This window comes from Ictalurus furcatus, chromosome 29 (genome assembly GCF_023375685.1).
Source record: "Ictalurus furcatus strain D&B chromosome 29, Billie_1.0, whole genome shotgun sequence".
NCBI lineage: Eukaryota > Metazoa > Chordata > Actinopteri > Siluriformes > Ictaluridae > Ictalurus > Ictalurus furcatus.
In genome coordinates, this window is record NC_071283.1 from 16,254,963 (window position 1) to 16,269,626 (window position 14,664).

The following is a 14,664-nucleotide window of genomic DNA, read 5'->3' on the forward strand; positions in this document are numbered from 1 at the left end:
TCACCATCCCTCTCTCTATTCTCTCTCTATTCCCTCTCTCTATTCTCTCTTTATTCCCTCTCTCTATTCTCTCTCTCTATTCTCTCTCTTTATTCCCTCTCTCTATTCTCTCTTTATTCCCTCTCTCTATTCTCTCTCTCTATTCTCTCTTTATTCCCTCTCTTTATTCCCTCTCTCTATTCTCTCTCTCTATTCTCTCTCTTTATTCCCTCTCTCTATTCTCTCTTTATTCCCTCTCTCTATTCTCTCTCTCTATTCTCTCTTTATTCTCTCTCTCTATTCCCTCTCTCTATTCCCTCTCTTTATTCCCTCTCTCTATTCTCTCTCTATTCCCTCTCTTTATTCCCTCTCTCTATTCTCTCTCTCTATTCTCTCTTTATTCCCTCTCTCTATTCTCTCTCTTTATTCTCTCTTTATTCTCTCTCTATTCTCTCTCTATTCCCTCTCTTTATTCTCTCTCTCTATTCTCTCTTTATTCTCTCTCTCTATTCCCTCTCTCTATTCTCTCTCTCTATTCTCTCTCTTTCATCTCTCTCTTTATTCCCTCTCTTTATTCCCTCTCTATTCTCTCTTTATTCCCTCTCTTTATTCCCTCTCTCTATTCTCTCTCTTTAGTCTCTTGAACTTATTAAGACATAAAACCGCAGCGTTTCATGTTAGAAGACACCAGTGTAATCTCCTCTGTCCTGAAGATGTTAAATAAATGAAAAGAAAGAAAACAATATCAACGTTTTCACAAATGTCTTACTCTGTTTATGTGGAGCGTGTGCATGTCGAGCGAGCGCATTAATATAAACCTGTGATGTGCAGCTGCGCTACTGTCCGAGCCGCTGTCAGAGAAAACTAATCAACACCTCCTGACCAATCAGAATGCAGAACGGTAAATGACAGGACGATCTCTCACCATATCCCACAGAAAGTTTGCGAGCCAGTAGAGGAAAGGCTGAACTCCGCTGATGAACTGCATGTGCTTGGCTTTATTCACTCTCTCCTGAATGAGGAAGACCACAAAGCTGGCCGGGACGAAGGACATGGCGAAGATGACGCAGATGGAGACCAGGACATCGACTGAGGTGGTCATCCTGACAAAAAATAAAACAACACGTCAGATGGGAGTCAGAGGGAAGCGCGTGCTCTGGGGGAACTTCAGGTTTCTGTAATGAGGAGCACGATTACTCACAAGGCCACCTGAGAGAGCTGCTCTTTAGTGAGGTTCAGCGGGTGGTTAAAAGCTTTGATAGCAAATTTGGCGGGGTTCAGACCGGCGGGCAGGCTGGCACGCAGGATTCCGTTGTTCATCACGTTGAGGAACGCGGCGATGCTGTGCCAGCCTTTGTTATTGAACCAGATCTGCACATGAAGAGGAGAAAATGTCAAAACTGTCAATTCATCAATTTAGTGAACCATGACGGATCATCATTCTGATGTCTCTGAAGTGTGACTGGAGAACATCTACGGTTCCTCACGTGTTCCCTGGATTCATTAATCTAGTAATCATACTCAATTTTCATCATAAAGCACGTTAAAAATACCGACCTTGACATTGTTTTTGGTGTCCAGGCCACTGATGAAGCTGGATAAACCTCTCAGAAACCTGTCTGGTGCCGTGCCCTGCTCCCAAGAACAATAATATAAATATAAGATTCAGTATTCTCTTGAAGACAAACAAAACTTTACAGAAATCCTAATAACAATCCAGAACAAATGAGATGAAAGACTGAAGAAAGAGGGGAAGATATCGTCTTATTTAGCTACTCATAAACCAAAACAATGTCAAAAGGCTCACTCTTTCCAAGCTGAAACGAGCACGCATATGAGCGATAGCCTTGGAGATCTCATCCGAAGGGGGCAGGCCTTGTGAGCTTCTGGCGCCCAATGAGAATCCGCCATATCTGTGACCAACCAATGAGAAAAGAGTCAGATTAGATGTACTGATCACACACAGACTACTGAATGCTGTCTATACCGAACCTCACACATGGACATGTTTGATGGGGTTTTTTCTATTAAGTAAATTTCGCACTTATCATGAAAGCTTTTAATAAATTCACTGTTTAATTGATTAATGCATGATGTAAGACGCACCTGAACTCATTCACCCAGAGTTTGTTCTTCAAACTGAAACATGAAACAAGCTGCTGTTAGAGATTTACACACACGACAACGGCGTTTATTCACGCCACCATCACTGAACGTCTCCGTAATCTTCCTCCTCACCTCTTTCCAATAATCTGAGCGTAGGTTTTCACCAGGTAGTCGGAGATGTTCCTCCCTGTTAGATTCTGCAGTGTGTCTGTACCGCTGGTTTTGATCTACACAAAATGAACAGGAAGGCTTTTTAAAAATAAAATAAAAAGCCTCCACCCTGTCATTATCACACGTGAAGGTAGCATCAGTGGCCTTTATTCACTGTTTATTTTTACCTGTGGTGGTGGAAGGCCGCCTGCTCCGGGTGGACACTCGGGCAGCATCTTCTTCTTCTCCTCACAGCTGCACTCACAGAGAGGTGACGGGTTTTCCATGCTCCAGTTTCCGGTCTGAAACATGTCCGATACGGTCTTGGGAACTTCGGGAACAATCCACTCACTGTCTCTAATCGGACATGACCCGTCTCTGTTTTATAGAGAATGTAGTTGTTAGGAATTTAATTAAATGTCAGAAAACAGCTCACTCTTACACCGTTTAGTCACCATTTGATCATTCTCAGTGCTCTGTGGGCTTTGTCTTATATGGAGTTTTGTGGGTGTGGCTAAACAATTACATAACATTTACATAGCTGCATAAACGAGACTCGGTACGAGCAAGACCTTATTCACAGAGATACCGAGGTACAAAATATTCACTCACCCAGGCGTCCCGTCCTCTGAACACCGCCCCCTGTAGGCCGGACTGTCCGTTAACGCTCCGAGTAGCTTGTTAGTGTGCGTATCGTCCGGGGCGTCGTTACTGACGTGAAATAGAAGAACTCAATAAGACTCTGGTTCATCGTATATACTTTAAACCTGTTATTGGAGGTGTGGTGTTTACCTGATGAAGGTGTACTGCTCCTCATACATGCTGGGCTCCAGCTCCAGACTTGGGTACTTTCCGAAAGGTGGCACAATTAGACTGAAGACCAGGGCGATGCACACGAACACAGCTGGAAGAACAATCTGGAAGTAGCAGATGTGGGTTAGGGAAAGGTTCAGAAAGATGCAGGAAGTTTAGAAAGCTAACAGTGTGAGATGATCAGCTCACCTGAGCAAAGAATCCTTTCCGAGAGCGACGGGCATACAGGAAACGTTTCCAGAGTAAAGCCACAAACTGCTGCCTCTTCAGACTCCAACCTTTCACCTGGTACGAGCCTTTTCCATCAGAGACTCCTAACCAGTCCGTCTCCCGGGATTCTGAACATGTGATCAAACGCCACAAATAAACGTCTTCACTACGCCATGTGAAGCAATATGTGATGTGATGTTGCTAATGAGAAGGTGGTGTTATGGACAGACAATAAAAGACAAAAGTACCTGGATCACCTTCAGAATCATTCAAATCAAAGCTGTCATCCTCGGTGAAGGGCTTCAGACAGCTCTGATGGTCACCAAACGCATGCCGGCGGTGCCTCCTTGGAATAGTGCCATCTAGAGGACAAAATGATTGGGAAAAATGAGCATTTTCTAGATCCTTTAACTTGTAGCGGTGATATTCTGACTGTGGGTTCAGTTTGTTTGATCTTACCCGCGGTTACAGCGTCGACTCCGTTATCATCCGCAACTTTCAGGAAGATCTGCACCACAGAGAAGAACCTGCTCACAATGCTGTCACATTCAGCATGGCAAAGATATTATTAGATCTATCTATCTACACTGACTTACCTCCTCCAGCGTGGTGTCTGAAATTCCATAGCTGGAGATGCCGAGGTCGACGAGGCGATCATCAATCTCGTGGAAGAGTTCCACAAAGCCACCATCCTTCGCTGCTTCATAAGGCAGCACGTAGGTGATCTCATGGCCCAGATCCTCCACCAGTCTGGCTGAGGGAACGTGCTTGAAGATGACGTTGGAGATCAGGGAGATGTCTGGAATGTCAAACATTTAAAAAAAAGTAGATATTGTAAAGTTCTGATTCCACAAAGCGGAAGTTCTGATTGGTGCATTCTGGTCGAACATTACCGATGGTGGTAGTTTCACTTTCGTGGTCACTGCCAAGGCCGGCGTCAGAGCTGCTTTCAGAGACGCTGTCATCCTGCAGGGACAAAATGATTGGTTTGTATACCGTGACTATTCAACATTTTAACCAGGCTTTTCTCACAGGTTTGTCACCACGAACCTTCTTCAGACTGTTCTTGGAACAGGACACGGTGTTGCTGGAGTTGCGACATGAGCTCAGAGACAGGTCAAAATCCCTCTTGACCAGAGTTAGGTAGTATCCAGTACCCAGCTGGGTCTTCAGGAATAGGGAGGATCCCACACAGCACAGCTTCCCATGAGAGATGATGGCAATGCGGTCGCCCAAAATATCGGCCTCGTCCATGTGGTGGGTGGAGAGGATGATGGTTCGACCTGATGAAGATGAAAATCAGTCCATTACCCAGCTACATGAACAATTTAACGTGCTGAGAAATGCTCAGAGTTCATCACTTATACCTCAAGAGTGGACTTTCCATGAGGAATCTACCAGTACACTTGGTGAACGTTATTTGAACCCAGAAGAACTTCGTTACGAGATGGTGTTCTGATAAGTTGTGTGAATGCAGTGTCTGTTGTTACGCCTCGTTTTTCATTTTTCAGAGTATTTCTAGTTCTCCTTATCCCAAGTGTAGGCACTTTTTCAGGCATATTTCATTAATTTCAGATTAATCCTCGCTCTAAATTTGGGTAATTATAATTCTTGAATTAATTTATGCACATTTGTCCTGCCCCACGTTACACAGACGTTAAAACTGGTAATAAATATTTATTTCCCATACCTTGCCGATACTTGAGCAGCAGGTCCCAGATGCCCCTGCGAGCGTACGGATCGACCCCAGCTGTCGGTTCATCCAGGATCACGACCTTTGAACCTCCAACAAATGCCAAAGCAACAGAGAGCTTCCTTTGCATTCCTCCTGTAATAGAGTCAACACCGTTGATGCTCGTGACGCAAATGACCTTCGGCCAGTTTTTTGGACGTTCTAGATCTTTCACATGAGCTTACCTGAAAGCTGACTAGTACGAGATTTGCGTTTGTGAGGGAGGCCTAAATCTGAGACGATCTGCTCCACCTCGGACTTCACCTTCTCCTCTGACAGGCCTTTCAGACGAGCATAGAACCAGATGTGCTCTTCTACCGTCAACCTGGAGTCCAAGCAAGAACAACACGTTTTAGAACAAATGTTCGAGTTCTCGATCGAGTTTGGGGATAAAAATCAATCTGATGTTTTCCGTAGAAGAACGTACATGCTGAACAGGACATTGTGCTGAGGACACACTCCCAGGTTCTGACGGATGGCGCTTAGATCTGAACGGATGTCTTTGCCCATAATGTAAGCGGTGCCAGATGTGGGAGGGAACAGGCCAGTTAGAATGGACCTGAAGGGGGAAATCATCATTCAGAACAACTGAACATAAACGTTTACTTCCTGTAGAAGAGACTCTTGAAGAGAATCTTACATGGTGGTGGTCTTTCCTGCTCCATTGTGGCCCAGGAAGGAGGTAATCTGATCCTCGTAGAAGCCCAGCGTGAGGTCATCCACTGCCAGCTTGTTGCCATGTCTGTAGACCTTCACTAGATTCTCGATGTAGACACCGGGTTCCAGATCAGCTGGTACCTCCTCAATGCACACAGCTTTGGGAAAACCAGAACAATGAGATTCGTACAGTTGTTTATTTGGATAAACTATAAATAAATGAGTACTATAAACAAAAAGATATAAATACCTTCTGCGTTTTCTTTCTTCTTGGTGGAGGAAGCTGTCGTCCAGCCGCATTTCTCTCCGCACCAGTAAGATTTGGTGAGGGGGAAATACCACGGCCGGGGAATGCCGTACTGACCTGGGGGAGATTTAAAAGCATTGCAGTGCATAAATAGTTTGGAACTCCTGCCTGTGACTCATCAGTGAAACGTATGAATGCTGAATGAACTGAACGGCGGAGGGATTACCTGGGAAGACAGCCTCGATATACCACGTCATGATGGCGTACAGCACGGCGTCTATCAGCATGAGCGAGATGGAGGTAGTGAGGCTGTAGTTGTCCTCCTGCATGGGGCTGGACAGCAGGTTGTTCCACTGAATGCCCACTCCCTGCTCCTCGAACAGCGCAAAGTACTCACAGCCAAAACCGAACGCCACTGGAGACAGCAGGCTCTGAGAGACAGACACAGTAATAAATCCAGGCTATCTTCTCAAGGCCTAGAGACATTCTCATATTCCGAACCCCTCTTCTGATTAACACACCACTCACCACGACCACTTTAGCCCCGAAGCCAATGTAGTCCTGCCAGGCCACACACAGGACATAGGGCAGGTACAGGGTGAAGTAGATGATGCCCCCACAGGCGGCGGCCAGGTTGGCCCGAGAGAACAGCGTGCTGATCAGGAAACACTGCATGATGGTGACGATGGCGAAGGACACCAGGAAGAGATAGACCACACCCGGGTCACTGTAGGGCAGAAGGTTCCCCATCTGTAACGTAGAGAGAGATTCAGAGGATCAAACTGTGACTTTAATTACTTTCAGTGGAGATGACTGATTGATTGACTGATTGATTGATTGATTGATTTGGAAACATGTTTGTGTCTAATACGATGCCATGAAAATCTATCATATTACACTGATAAGTATTTTTTTGTAAAAGGAAGAGGAAGAGTCACACCTTCAGGATGAGGACCAGCAGGGCGGCGCTGATGAGCAGTGGGATCAGGCTGCTAATGAACCAGCTCAGCCACAGGATCCCGTTATCCAATCCCATAATCCTCATGGTCTCCTTCAGACGCGCCTCTTTCTCGTACACTATGCCTTTAATAATGATGGCCACCGAGTACATCCAGGCCAGCGTCATGAAGAGCGGCATCGAGCGACTCATCACACGCAAGAACCTACACACGGAGATAAACACAGAGATAAACAACAGACAGGGTTCAAATAAACGAAGACAAAAGACTGCAAAGTTGAACTTTAACGTGAAAGGTGAAAACCTACATATCGTCGACGTAACACGGGTACGGCATCTGCTGGATGTAAACGCCAGTTTTTTCCTTGCTTCCTGTCAGAGCCCGGATAATCCCGTGTTCAACAACGTCCTGTAGGTATGAAAATCCTCCCCAGATGTAGCGCAGATCCTCATATGGGTCCGCACGGGGACCAGGGTCCCAGTACCTGAGAGTACGAAACACGATACTTCATTTAAAATAAACATTTACAAGGTTAAACGAGTCAAATATAAACAGACGGTCATTTAAGTTCTGGTCACATGACCTTGATGCTTGAAAAAGAACCCGAACGGTTCCCTACCCGTCCTTGATCTTATTGGTACGCTCCACGTTGTCGATGTCCATGCGAATCTTGTAGTTGACATTGGGAGGAAGTTCGGAGGAATCGGCCTGCATGTCCGGAAACACGATCCCGGCCCAGAACTTGCGATTGTCCAGCAGTCTCATGGATTTATTCACCAGACGCTCCTCGGTCGACACCGGCTCCAACTTGTCCAAGTTCACACACTTTAGATTGAAAAGAAAAAATCAACCAACATTTGATTTAGGAGCAGAGAAAACATCCCATCGACAGCAGGAATGGGATTTTACTCTGGTGATGGCTTCACGTCTTCTATTAAACATTAACTTTAAGAATGAAACTACAAGCAGGAAATGCAGCACTTCTGATATTTAAGAGGTTTCAGCATCGTGGCATGAATACACACAGAGATCTCCTTCACAAGCATGATTAACACACCTCACAGCAGTGTACACAGCGAGTAGAAACACGTGGGTTTACCTCCATGAAACGTGAGATGGTCAGAATGGCCTGGTCCGTCTCATTAAACGCGTCTCTCCAGGTGTACCCTGTACCCGGGGGGCGCGTGTCCTCAGAGGCTTTAGTCAAGAACTGTGAAATGTCCTCCACTCGCCAGTCCGTCCCTGTCAGCCTGTCGTTGAAGAACTGAGCGCTGGCGTTATTCTGGAGCAGAGTCTACAGAGGAAGGACATCACATGCTCAAAAAGTACTCCTCCATATCACTCAAATATACCGAGAGTCGTAAGCTAGCGTGCTAGCATTACATTAAGAAGAAGGAAAGCGATTTTTTTATGATGTGTGTAATATTCGAGTGTAATGCAAACTGTTTGTCCACTGTGTGGCGCTGTGGAGTTAATATGATATCTATCACAGTCAACTCACTCTCACAAGATCCACTTCTTCACTGCTCTCCATGAAGTCCCAGACCTTCACCCTCATCTCCTCCCACATGCCTCCTAAATCCCGCAGCACACCCAGCTCCTGGAACGTCTTATTCACCTGAGAGAGAGAGACGGGGGGGGGGGAGAGAGAGAGAGAGAGAGAGACAGGTGGAGAGACAGACAGGAGGAGAGAGAGACAGTTAGACAGACACTTCACATGAAATAAAGTGATGATACTTGTCAGTTACTCGGACAGAGACGGACCTCGTGTATGATCTTGCGTGTAGCCGGTGTATCAGGTGTGTATAAGATCTTCCCCATGAGCAGAGGCTTCAGCGCTCTCCAGATCATCCGTGAGATCGGAGTCGACTCCAGATTCTTCATCATGTTGTTACAGTACGGAGCTGAAGGAGCGGAGAAAGAAGACATTTCACTGAGCAGATGTTCATAATAACTCCGATGTTTTAATGAATTTACAGCAAAACTTACTGGACGTGTTGTCGTAGGCGGACGTGGGCTCGTTGTCGCTGTCGTTATGGTTACCGAACAGGGCCTTGTAGTTGTTATCTTCGTACCAGTTGAGGGATTTGATCTTCAGGCCGCCGCCCTCTGGATGTCCACACACGATGCGCGACACGGCTTGGTACACGTGATTGGGTGAGTTTGTGGCGTTTCCGGTCAGGAACAGGATCTCTTTCCTCATGTCACGCCAACTCTTCATGCTCACCAGCTGCGAGAGAAAATCAGGAATCATTCGTTACGGACGCGGAGATCAGGGATAAATCCATGACTGTGCTTATAACGGTCTTATAACGAGCTGTTAATGAACAAACAAACATCATCAATGTTTTAAAAACATACATTTTCAATATATCGAGTGAGGTATACAGAAATGTTTATAATGTTATAAATGTTTTAGATTAAAGAGACATTTTTCACGTCATTAATGCAACATGAACGTGAATATAGTGCAATTACAATGAATTTCTATAAACAACTAATTTATAACGTGGAAACGAGAAGGGCTGAGACTGAAACTAAACCCCAGCGTCGGCCTGAAGGGGGCGCTGCTGAGCTGCTGAGTGCAGGATCAGTACAGCGGGTTACTCTCGGTCACAAAGCAGGAGACGAACAAAAGATGGTAATGAAACACACACTTTATGAACACATCTCCACTGTGTAAGCTCTACTGTGTGTGTGTGTGTGTGTGTGTGTGTGTGTGTAGTGGAGTTACTACATGTCTTTTTGTTAAGGAAAAGTGAAAGACATGATGTTTTCTTGGAGAAGGAAATGATAAAGCGTGTGCGATGTTCGGTACTTTACTGTGACGATATATTTGTGTCTGGAATAAACAGAACGGAGAGGTTACTCCGGGTCAGACTGGAACTGACCTGCTTCCTCAGCGAGCAACGAAAAAAGACGAGAAAGAAAGAAATGCTAGCGTTTATCACGGAGGAAAACGTTACAGTTACATTTAAACTGATCTTCATCATAAGTGTGATTATTAAAACATAAAGACTTTCATTTCCTGATCTCTGTTGTGTTTGTGAGTGAAACAGCTTTTTCCAGTCTTCATTCCTAACGACTCATCTCTCACTAATCACACGTCTCCCTTCAGACAAAGCTGAATCACATCCTACAGGCATCCAGATCTCACCACAAACAACAGCTACTGTAAACACATAGCGTTCTGAGGAGGAGACAGAGTCACGCAAACAAGAGCAGAGGAACTCGAGGAGCCTGCAGCGACCTGGAGTAACCTCCCATCCTACAGCCTCGCCGCGGGGTTACTGGAGTTCGACGAGCGCTAAAAACCGCAGCGTGAGAAGAAAAGAGAAGCTGAGGCAGGGGAACTGTTTCTGTTTCATTTCCTTTGTAAACGCTGACAGTCATGGTGTCTGTGTTAACTGTGTGACACGACTGAAATATCTTCACCTTTCTGTGTGTAAACAAGCACAACGCCTTTATGACGGTTCCCTTTGTTTTATTTCATGCACACAGTCCACATCTTACAGTACAGAACAGCAGTGACTGAAAGTGACCTCGTGTTCAGCAAGCTCAGCTGTTGAACTGTATGAGAGCAGGATCTGCCGGCGTCCGGTAAATCACTCATGACTTTCTGACTCGGCTCCGGTTTCCGAACTTCCAAAGCCGAGCAAGAGGCCAGAGAACCCAGAGATTCCTTCTCACTACTTCTGTAGAAAACGCTTCGGTGGGCGGAGCTATAGTACATACTGTCTGAGCTTAATCTGTGATGTCACGCAATAAACTGAACAGCTTTCAACCAATCACGCCTAACATGTAAATGTTTACAGGACTCCATTATAGGTGCAAACGTTTAGCCGCAGGACGAGAGTGCTAAGCTAGGTAGCTAGCTGGCTTAGCGAATGTCTGTGATGAAGACACGGTGGTTGTCATGGTAATGCTGAAATAGAAAAGAGTCTCTCTGAAATCCCACTGGTGTGAATAATGTGAGTTAGTTTATTAGCGGTTTTCTCTCGGTCTATTCTGATATTAGAGACGGCAGGATGATGTGGGGGCGTTTCCGAATTTGCATATTCATACATATGTGCATATCCTGCCGTGTTTAATGAGGTGCAGAGATGTTCCTCGGCTATTATTAAAGTGCCTTTCTCGTGTTAAATAATCTCCAAGCCCTGGCGTTTGACCCACATACAGTAAAGTATGTTCTGGAAATTGTACCGGACGTATCACACTTCCAGACGAGGATGAGGGATATTTTGGGAACGCTCACCTGAACAGCCAAAGATCCCAGACTCTCCAGAAGCGTATCAGTGGCCAGAGACACGTCCTGGACCAGTTTAGGGTTGGATCTGACGTCGTTCTGCGGGAGGAGAGTAAGACAGGTCAGGATTTTGATATTCTGTTTGTTATGGGAGTAAAGCGTGACCATCGTGACCTTTTATTATTGAAAAAGAACAAAACCAGTGTTCTGTGTGATGCGAGTTCACAGTGACGTACATCCCACACGCCGACGCACTCGGACCAGCGCCATGGATTTCCTATTATGTGGTTAAAAAAAGGACAATGCTCAGTCTGTGATAAAGCGTGTGATGTCGCGGTTTCCCGTAATCGTTCCACAAAGTCTGTATTGTAGAAATTTACCCGTAAATTGCCCCGAATTCATTCTGTCCATTATTCTTTCGTACCGACCGCTAGACCTGCGTGATTACGGCTGAAATGATCAGCGTGACCAGTTGGCCTGTTCTGTTGTTTCAGAAGAGAGGCAGATTAAAAGAAAAACACGCACGGTCTTTTCTGTGAATAAACCTAATAAAGCTCGTTACGTCAGGACAAACAGAAGCTCTAATTAACGAGGGACCGAACTGTCCCAGTTTTCCGTAACGAGAACTGCACCATATCAGCGATGCAAAGCGTCCGCTGTCCCAGCCCCAGTGAGCGAGCGGTTACTATAGAAACGATAACGTATTCCAACCAGAGCGTTAATATAAACCTGCGCCACTGCTGGTAGAGAAAATTAATCAACACCTCCTGACCAATCAGAATCCAGAACTCGGCAGCGCCGAGGTGGAATCTTGAATAATAAAACAGTTTAATATCTACGTATCTAACTGTAAACAAAGGAAGCTTACTTTCCCTCGCTCTGGTCACATGGGTCTGTACGTGTCTTACCCGTATGGGTTTCAGGAAGTCAAGGTTGGACAGGAAGTGGCTCTCTGCGCTGTTCAGCCAATCAGCAGGCGACTGACAGATGATTTTCTGCGTCATCTCGGAGACGTCAGGATCGGCGATGCGGACAAACTCCTCCAACGACGTCGTGTTGCACAGATCTCTCAGGTGCACGCCGAAACCATTAATCAGCACCTGGGGAAGCAGTTACACTCGCCCTATAACTCATCAGCACATCACCACGAGCTGTCAGAAAACGCTTCCGTTAGATCAGTGAAGACCTTCATATTCCCCTGTGGAGAGAGAGTCCTGCACTGTCCCCTCTCCCCTCATCCTCTCCTCCCTTCATCCCCTCCTCTCCTCTCTCCCATCATCCCCTCATCCTCTCCTCCTCTCCTGTCCCCTCTCCCCTCATCCTCTCCTCCCTTCATCCCCTCCTCTCCTCTCTCCCATCATCCCCTCATCCTCTCCTCCTCTCCTGTCCCCTCTCCCCTCATCCTCTCCTCCCTTCATCCCCTCCTCTCCTCTCTCCCATCATCCCCTCATCCGCTCCTATCATCCTCTCCTCCTCTCCCCTCATCCTCTCCTCCCTTCATCCCCTCCTCTCCCCTCTCCCATCATCCCCTCATCCTCTCCTATCATCCTCTCCTCCTCTCCTGTCCCCTCTCCCCTCATCCTCTCCTCCCTTCATCCCCTCCTCTCCCCTCTCCCATCATCCCCTCATCCTCTCCTGTCCCCTCTCCCCTCATCCTCTCCCCCCTCATCCTCTCCTCCCTTCATCCCCTCCTCTCCTCTCTCCCATCATCCCCTCATCCTCTCCTCCTCTCCTGTCCCCTCTCCCCTCATCCTCTCCTCCCTTCATCCCCTCCTCTCCTCTCTCCCATCATCCCCTCATCCTCTCCTCCTCTCCTGTCCCCTCTCCCCTCATCCTCTCCCCCCTCATCCTCTCCTCCCTTCATCCCCTCCTCTCCTCTCTCCCATCATCCCCTCATCCTCTCCTCCTCTCCTGTCCCCTCTCCCCTCATCCTCTCCTCCCTTCATCCCCTCCTCTCCTCTCTCCCATCATCCCCTCATCCTCTCCTCCTCTCCTGTCCCCTCTCCCCTCATCCTCTCCCCCCTCATCCTCTCCTCCCTTCATCCCCTCCTCTCCTCTCTCCCATCATCCCCTCATCCTCTCCTCCTCTCCTGTCCCCTCTCCCCTCATCCTCTCCTCCCTTCATCCCCTCCTCTCCCCTCTCCCATCATCCCCTCATCCTGTCCTCCCCTCACGTGTCTGTGGACTGCAGACGTCTGGTGAATGCTCAGTAATCTGCACTGCCTCGTGGTTTGACCTTGTGTAACACAAACAGCTCTCCTCCGTATAGGAGTATGAATAAATACGTATAGGAGTATATGAATAAATACTTATTACAAAGCGTCCAATTTTATATCTCCATATTTTTTTCTGACTGGAGCAAGGGCATGAAGAATTGTCTGATATCGGAGTGATCAAACACGAACGTTAAACACGGCCGACTGAGACGTGTTTAAAAACCATTCTTACTTTTTCCAGGTTGACGTTGGCGTCCACTATCTGCTGCACGGCGTGTCTGCTCAGCGTTGCGTTCTGCTCCAGGAACTCAGACAGGGTTTCATTATCGCGCAGGAAGTCCTTCAACTTAAAGCCTGAAATAATAATAATAATAATAATAAAAATGATGAGATTAATAAAAACACACACTGAAAAGTTTTTACACAGAGTTTATCCTCGCTGCGTTTACACAGTTACAGTTATTTCTTATTTTATTTACTTGTACTGATTTGCATGGAATAATAAACAGATCTCACTAAACAACAACAGTGAAATCCCCCACTCAGCAATAACACATGATAATGCAGCATTGTGACGATGACAATAAACATAACCCGAGGACTAGTGCGGCGTGGTATTTAGGACAGACAGGGCAGGACGAAAAGAGAGTGAGACAGCTCGTCGTGTTCAGTATGTCAGAACATTCCAGAAGAGCTGTCTGTGTAAATGGGTTCGAGCCAGACTGAGGTTACAGAAGGTCGTTCCTCTTTGGGCACCCTTTTATCATTCTGTATTCAGTAAAGCGTTTGAATAACGTTGCTGTAATGTTGTCCAAAGGTTTCTGCGCTAACAGTTCAACCAGGTGCAGACACACCGTGTTTATATAAGACTTTATGTTTGTGATACTTGATTAAAATTGAGCACCAAAAATGCTGCAAAACAAGGACCTCTTTAAAGACGTTGATGGAACATCGACGTAGAAATCCAGCGTAGACATGTGTGTGACATTACAGAGAAATCCCATGGGACTAAACAGGTTCCTGTTTTGGGATTGAAATCCCCAACACACGCTGACAATCAGGACCCAGGTGTAAAAAAAGTCGCTGTGGGAGCGTTAATTGAAATCCTTCAACACTGCACAGACGCCCAGACACTCCGACTCCCAGCATGCCTCTGTCTCCGAGTTACAGAGATAAGAGAATATTTACTGCGATCACTGTGCTCACTTTCAGCCTCATTTAGTTTCTAAAGAACAGACCACTTAATTTCACATTATTATAATCGTCTGTCTAAACAGAGACCCGAGTACTGAATACTGAAAGCCTGTATTTCATCTCAAAGCTCAAGACTGGAACTTGGCTGGCAGAAG

At 46.3% G+C, this 14,664-nt stretch overlaps 1 protein-coding gene across 1 annotated transcript in view; it reads right to left on the bottom strand.

Annotated features, from left to right (window-relative positions):
* Positions 1–14,664, bottom strand: part of abca1a (ATP-binding cassette, sub-family A (ABC1), member 1A) — a 30,692-nt gene that overhangs the window by 6,732 nt on the left and 9,296 nt on the right. Inside the window, exons 6-37 of the mRNA XM_053618746.1 lie at positions 13,548–13,669; positions 12,008–12,199; positions 11,109–11,198; positions 8,843–9,083; positions 8,618–8,757; positions 8,355–8,471; positions 7,953–8,147; positions 7,473–7,678; positions 7,161–7,337; positions 6,835–7,057; positions 6,423–6,644; positions 6,121–6,325; positions 5,898–6,011; positions 5,631–5,805; positions 5,418–5,549; positions 5,176–5,315; positions 4,949–5,086; positions 4,309–4,541; positions 4,152–4,224; positions 3,855–4,057; positions 3,718–3,766; positions 3,507–3,620; positions 3,238–3,386; positions 3,028–3,152; positions 2,848–2,946; positions 2,424–2,613; positions 2,218–2,312; positions 2,086–2,118; positions 1,787–1,892; positions 1,537–1,611; positions 1,181–1,350; positions 905–1,082 (exon numbers count right to left, since the gene is read on the bottom strand). Coding sequence (XP_053474721.1) covers positions 905–1,082; positions 1,181–1,350; positions 1,537–1,611; positions 1,787–1,892; positions 2,086–2,118; positions 2,218–2,312; positions 2,424–2,613; positions 2,848–2,946; positions 3,028–3,152; positions 3,238–3,386; positions 3,507–3,620; positions 3,718–3,766; positions 3,855–4,057; positions 4,152–4,224; positions 4,309–4,541; positions 4,949–5,086; positions 5,176–5,315; positions 5,418–5,549; positions 5,631–5,805; positions 5,898–6,011; positions 6,121–6,325; positions 6,423–6,644; positions 6,835–7,057; positions 7,161–7,337; positions 7,473–7,678; positions 7,953–8,147; positions 8,355–8,471; positions 8,618–8,757; positions 8,843–9,083; positions 11,109–11,198; positions 12,008–12,199; positions 13,548–13,669 — 4,721 coding nt within the window. The remainder of the gene's footprint in view (positions 1–904; positions 1,083–1,180; positions 1,351–1,536; positions 1,612–1,786; positions 1,893–2,085; positions 2,119–2,217; positions 2,313–2,423; positions 2,614–2,847; positions 2,947–3,027; positions 3,153–3,237; positions 3,387–3,506; positions 3,621–3,717; positions 3,767–3,854; positions 4,058–4,151; positions 4,225–4,308; positions 4,542–4,948; positions 5,087–5,175; positions 5,316–5,417; positions 5,550–5,630; positions 5,806–5,897; positions 6,012–6,120; positions 6,326–6,422; positions 6,645–6,834; positions 7,058–7,160; positions 7,338–7,472; positions 7,679–7,952; positions 8,148–8,354; positions 8,472–8,617; positions 8,758–8,842; positions 9,084–11,108; positions 11,199–12,007; positions 12,200–13,547; positions 13,670–14,664) is intronic.